General features: G+C 57.7%; 1 protein-coding gene across 1 annotated transcript; it reads left to right on the top strand.

The window, feature by feature from the left end:
• Window positions 1–2433: 2433 nt before the first annotated feature.
• Window positions 2434–4346, top strand: NOG (noggin). Its single transcript, XM_069481159.1, has one exon. It carries the CDS (start codon window positions 2961–2963, stop codon window positions 3657–3659), a length of 699 nt encoding a protein of 232 aa, XP_069337260.1. The 5' UTR covers window positions 2434–2960; the 3' UTR covers window positions 3660–4346.
• Window positions 4347–6372: the final 2026 nt, after the last annotated feature.

Here is a 6372-nt window from a genome sequence, read left to right as displayed (position 1 = left end):
AAAGGACTTAAAGATCTGGGTTGGTTTTCAAACAAAAATAGATGATTTAAAGGAGAAGAGAGATTGATGGAACAGAAAACAGCGTAATATAATGTCACTAATTAGAACCTACCATCTCAGGAGAACGGGGCTAGAATTTAGCCTTTGAACTCTACTAAAAAGTTATTTTCTTAGTTAATTCACAGCAGCGACAAAATTGCTCTGGAACATTTAATCTTCATAAGAAAACAAACTAGTGCCAAGTCCCCACAAAGCACATCAAAAAGAAAGGAGTATGGTTTAAGAGCCTACTAGGTGCCAGATTGTAATCACACATTATTTCAGAATCAGCCCAGTTCAAACAAGCAATGGGTTCTTCTCATCTCCAGTATTCATCAAAGCAAGACTGCCTTTTGGACAGTACCTTCACGGTCTAATTCTAGTTGTCTAGATTTTAAAGTTGAATAAAATGCTTTCAACTGAAACTGGCCATCCCTCCCAGGTCTGAGGTGCTGCAGAAAGACGATATGTACTATGCAACAAAGTATTTTCTTCCTTAGACAGATGGTAACTTTTGGGGGGTGGGGTGAGGTGGGCAGGTTGAAAGGAAAAACCAAATCTTTGGGGAAAGTAGAGTGATGTAGGCTGTCACAATGGGACCTCCTAACTCCCACTCCCTGGAAAACTGGTGAATACTTGTCATCCACTCCAAGTCTCTCTTCTCCAGCTTTTTCCAGACTTCAATCATGTCCACCACAAATGAAACTGAGTTTGAGTTCTGAAGCTTAGATTCAGTTTCTCATCCAAGGGAATATTAACCGGAGGTGTCGTTGCGCTACCCATCTCCCATCAGAGAAACTGCTTCTGAAAGAGAAAGCACCATGTAGGTTTATTTAGACTGCCAGAAAGGTAGGGCTGGAAGAAAAATGAAGTTATGTCACTAATGCAAAACTTAAAGTATATAGGGCCACAGGTGATTTTTATAAGGTTAACATAGTTATATCAGGGTGGAGCCCAGCCAGGACTCAGGTCCCCCTACTGTCAGCTCATCTTTTAAGCTTCTGGTCCCCACTAGCGCCCACTGAGGCCGATTTACCCCAGGCAGAAGGGGCAGCACGGGTTCTTGTGAAATTTAAAGGGGTTGGAGAAGAATCTCACAAAGTCTGTTTAAACTGAGGGCATGGAGAGCTTTGAGAAAACAGCCAGAACCAGAAGGGACCCCTCAGCATAGGCAGACACACACAAAATGACACGGACACCGAAGTAGAAGCTGAGCTGGGCAGAGTGGGCAGCTGACAGCCCACCTCGCAGGGCCCCCCCCCACCCCCCGCCAGCGCCAGGTGCAGGGCTTGTGGCGGACCAGCAGAGGGCGCGCCGCCCCCAGGGAGCCGAGCGGCGGCCGCGCGGAGCCGGGCAGGCAAGGGGAGCCGCAGGCGAGCAGGACGCGCCCCTGCGGCTCGGCCACTCAGGGTGCAGGACCCGGCCAAGAAGGAGGAGGAGGGTGAGGAGCGGACCCCCTCGTGGGCCTGGGGGGCAGACGGGCAGGAGTGCTTCCTAGGAATTACATCACGCTGCGCAACGCTGCAGCTCTCGGACTCCCCGGCGCAAAGGGGGGTGAGGGGGTAGTGTGTGTGTGTGTGTGTGTGTGCGCGCGCGCGCGTGCGCGCGTGTGTCTCTGTGTGTGTGTGTGTGTGTGTGTGTGTGTCTGTGTCTGTGTGTGTGTTGGGGGAGGGGACTTAGACCGAGCCCGGGAGAGAGGAAGGCGAGAGACGCGTCCGGGAAAAACGCTCCATGCACATAGAGAAATTTCTTGCTCCGAACTGCACCAAGAAGCGAGACCCCAGCACCTCCCCGCTGCTCCACTCCCAGTGCAAAGCACCCAGCTAGTGAGCAACCCCCCAGCCCCACCTTGAGCACCCCCCAACACTGGCCCTGCACCCTCCAGCCCGGCTCCAGAGCCGCCGCGAGCTTTCCCCAGGACTGGCCCTGGCGGGGCGCCTAGAGCCCCAGTTGCATTGCTCCAGGAGAAAGGAGGGGGGCGGTGCATTTTGCAGGAGGAGGAGAAGGGGGGTGGGTGGTGGGGGAGAGAGAAAATTGCGCTGAGACCTGCCAAGCGCCACCGCCGCCGCCACCGCCGCTGCCGCCGCCGCCGCCGCCGCCGCCGCCTGTGAGCTCCGGCGGGCAGCCGGACTGTCGGCTTCCCGGGGCATCTGGGTCCGGCGGGGCACAGCCCTGGGCGCTGCCGAAGCCGCCGCCGCCGCCTCCGCGGCGAGTACAGGCGGCTTCCCCCGGAGCCTGTGCCGCTCCAGCTCCTCGGGGGTGGAGAAGTGGGGGGTGGGGTTGTTGTTTGGGGGGAAGAAGGGGGAGGGGGCAACGCCGAGAGAGTCAGTGGTTTCCATGGTGATGGAGCTGAAAGTGCAGGAAATTTAAAGGCTTGGACCCTGCGAGACAGACAAACCGGTGCCAACGTGCGCGGACGCCGCCGCCGCCGCCGCCGCTGGAGTCCGCCGGGCAGAGCCGGCCGCGGAGCCCGGAGCAGGCGGAGGGACGTGCCCCCAGGACCCGCTCGGCCAGCGGCGCTGCACAGAGCGGCAGGACGAGAAGCAGCAAGAGGAGGAGGAGGGGAGAGCGGCTCGTCCACGCGCCCTGCGCCGCCGCCGGCCCGGGAAGGCAGCGAGGAGCCGGCGCCCCCCGCGCCCCGCGGTCGCCCTGGAGTAATTTCGGATGCCCCGCCGCAGCCGCCTTCCCGAATAGACCGGGGAGAGGAGTTGCGGCCAACTTGTGTGCCTTTTCTCCGCCCCGGTGGGAGCCGGCGCTGCGCGAAGGGCTCTCCCCGCGGCTCATGCTGCCGGCCCTGCGCCTGCCCAGCCTCGGGTGAGCCGCCTCCGGAGAGACGGGGGAGCGCGGCGGCGCCGCGGGCTCGGCGTGCTCTGCTCCGGGGACGCGGGACGAAGCAGCAGCCCCGGGCGCGCGCCGGAGGCATGGAGCGCTGCCCCAGCCTGGGGGTCACCCTCTACGCCCTGGTGGTGGTCCTGGGGCTGCGGGCAGCACCGGCCGGCGGCCAGCACTATCTCCACATCCGCCCGGCTCCCAGCGACAACCTGCCCTTGGTGGACCTCATCGAACACCCGGACCCTATCTTTGACCCCAAGGAGAAGGATCTGAACGAGACGCTGCTGCGCTCGCTGCTCGGGGGCCACTACGACCCGGGCTTCATGGCCACCTCGCCCCCCGAGGACCGGCCCGGCGGGGGCGGGGGGGCGGCCGGGGGCGCCGAGGACCTGGCCGAGCTGGACCAGCTGCTGCGGCAGCGGCCGTCGGGGGCCATGCCGAGCGAGATCAAAGGGCTGGAGTTCTCCGAGGGCTTGGCCCAGGGCAAGAAGCAGCGCCTGAGCAAGAAGCTGCGGAGGAAGTTACAGATGTGGCTGTGGTCGCAGACCTTCTGCCCCGTGCTGTACGCGTGGAACGACCTGGGCAGCCGCTTTTGGCCGCGCTACGTGAAGGTGGGCAGCTGCTTCAGTAAGCGCTCGTGCTCCGTGCCTGAGGGCATGGTGTGCAAGCCGTCCAAGTCCGTGCACCTCACGGTGCTGCGGTGGCGCTGTCAGCGGCGCGGGGGCCAGCGCTGCGGCTGGATTCCCATCCAGTACCCCATCATTTCCGAGTGCAAGTGCTCGTGCTAGAACTTGGGGGCCCCCTGCCCGCACCCGGACATTTGATCGATCCCTACGGACGCCCCCTGCACCGCCTCCAACCAGTTCCACCACCCTCTAGCGAGGGTTTTCAATGAACTTTTTTTTTTTTTTTTTTTTTTTTTTTGGCTACAGAGACCTAGCTTTCTGGTTCATGTAATGCACTGTTTAACTGTGTAGGAATGTATATGTGTGTGTATATACGGTACCAGTTTTAATTTACTTATTAAAAGGTCAGTATTATACGTTAAAAGTTACCGGCTTCTACTGTATTTTTAAAAAAAAAATAAGCAAAAGGAAAAAAAAGAACAGAGAAAAGAGAGACTTATTCTGGTTGTTGCTAATAATGTTAACCTGCTATTTATATTCCAGTGCCCTTCGCATGGCGAAGCAGGGGGGGAAAGTTATTTTTTCTTAAAGTACAAAGAGATGGGGAAACTTTTGTAGACGGACTTTTTAAAAGCTATTTTCCATTCTTCGGAAAGTGTTTTGGTTTTCCTTGGACCTCGAAGAAGCTATAGAGTTCAATGTTATTTTACAGTTATTGTAAATATAGAGAACAAATGGAATGACTAATCATTGTAAATTAAGAGTATCTGCTATTTATTCTTTATAATATCCCGTGTAGTAAATGAGAAAGAAGTGCAGAGCAGGATTAAAGAAAACCACTAAAACCGACTGCGCTCGACACTGCGATTCTCTGTGTTGGTGATTGATGGGGGGTGGGGAGGGGGCGGGGAGGGGATGCCGCCGTGCCTGCTATGCCCGTTGGGGAAGGGGCTCATCCTCTCGGACTCCCCTCCTGTAGTAAAGTGAAGGTGACTGCGGAGTTTTTCAGGAGGGGGGGATATTCTCTAACCCCTCTCTTACCCATCACGTGGCCTCCACCCAGTCTCCCAGCTTTTTCCCCCTATGTCACCAAAGCTCGGGCCTGTAGTGACCTCGACACCCAGCTGGCCCCCTGGAGCTGACCCCAGGCTGGGCCGAGGGGCGGGGGGAGGGTGGGCGGCCGCTTTGTCCTGCCTGACAGGCCCTTCACAATGGGGACACGTGTCTTTCACACCTACCCTGGGGGCGGAGTGCCGCTGAAACTTGACCCCCGAGGAATGGGGTGGGGGGGAGATCAGAGCGCGCCCACCCAGATCCCGCCGCCCCTCCCGCCTCACACCCCCCACCTCAATATCCAGCCCGTGTTAACCCTTTGCACGCCCGGAAGCTACGGTGGTGCGAGCTGAGGCAATCCCTTGGAATCAACAACGCCCACAGCCTCCGGGATCTTGTAGGTCCGAGCCCCGGAAACCCCAAGCCCTCAGCCAGAGTTGCTAGGGACAGCTGGGAGATTTGACACTCACGTCCCCTCTCCCCCAGGACCTAGAGAAGACTGAGGATCTCGGTTTAGGAGGGGTCTGAATTTGGGTAAAAATCACCACCTCTAGGATCTTGGAAGGAGGGTACGCCCCCCTCTCGGGACACTTCCTCCACTTGAGGTGGGGGGAGGAAGGAGAAATCGGGATCTTTGAGCTTTAGGCTTAGGTAGGGGCAGAAGGCATGTTACCCCTTAAAGGGACGGGCAAAACGTCACTCCCACCCCACCCCTTAAAACGCCGACTTCTTGGGACGGACGCTTGACTCTCGCGTGCGCCCCTCCGCCTCAGTCCCCGGCGGCGCCCATCCGCACAGCTCCACGTGGGCCAGCTTCCTGACACTGCTCAGCGCTCCCTTTATTTATCTTGGACTCCAAAGTCGCTCTCCTTTGCTCCCTCCCCACCTCCCTGCCACCTCCCCGCGCCTCCCTCCCGGCGTCCCGCCTTCCACCCCCATCCCCCCCAGTCCGGAGTCCCAGCGAATCTATGCTAATTATTTCAAACCTGCGCCCGGTCCCCAGCGCAGTCTCAATGCCCCCGGCCCCGCCCGCCCTGTCCCTCCAGCCGGGCGCTTTCTTCCCTCCCGACGCAGCCTCGGTGGCTCCTCATTTCAATAGCCTGGCCCGGGAGCCGGAGCCCCCTCCCCGGCGCTGCCTCCGTCAGCCGTGGGACAGACGTTAGGGTATTCATTAACTGAGAGCCGAGGAATAACGGCATTATTCCCCCCAGAGAGGGCACCCTGCCCCCGCGACTATCTGAGGCTTCATTGTAAAAGGATTAAAAGTTAAAGACCTCCATCTTATGATTCTTTCATTTAATCTTCCTGGCGCCTGGGAGACATGCTCGATGGATGATGGCTTTTAAAATATTCCTAATGTCGGCTACCTTAAGACTCCAAGCCGGGCAAACAAACGTAATTTATTTCCAGAAGAAAGGGGATATTGAGATGTTTAAGTTTATGAACCGCCGTCCCCATGTATATTTGTTAAGTTCTGACAAATACCCAAATAACGTTAAAATCAGCCATTCATCACTTATGAATTTATGCAAAACTTTCTGCGCCCCGGGCCAATATGTTTTTAGACAGAGTTTCACTTGCGAGGGGCGGAGGTGGTGGGGAGGGGGGAAGAGGAGGGGGCTTATGGGGTGGGGGGAGCCGAAAGCAAGAATTTTCATGCCTGGTAAACACGCGAATTATGCGAAGAGAGTTATTCCCAGCTGGGCGGGCAGCCAAAACTCGGAGAGCGCGCTGAGGCCAGCGCCCCCACCCCCACGTTGGCAATGTCATTGGATTACAATGCAAGGTCTTCCCCTCTGCGACGCCCCCTCCTCCCTCCGCG

This window comes from Eulemur rufifrons, chromosome 9 (genome assembly GCF_041146395.1).
Source record: "Eulemur rufifrons isolate Redbay chromosome 9, OSU_ERuf_1, whole genome shotgun sequence".
NCBI classification, from domain to species: Eukaryota; Metazoa; Chordata; class Mammalia; order Primates; family Lemuridae; genus Eulemur; species Eulemur rufifrons.
The sequence above is the reverse complement of the archived record's forward strand: the minus strand, read 5'-3'. Positions and strand labels throughout refer to the sequence as shown.

What these genes read in the sequence shown, in the direction of transcription:
- NOG (XM_069481159.1), top strand. Translation starts at nt 2,961, where the DNA reads ATGGAGCGCTGCCCCAGCCTGGGGGTCACCCTCTACGCCCTGGTGGTG.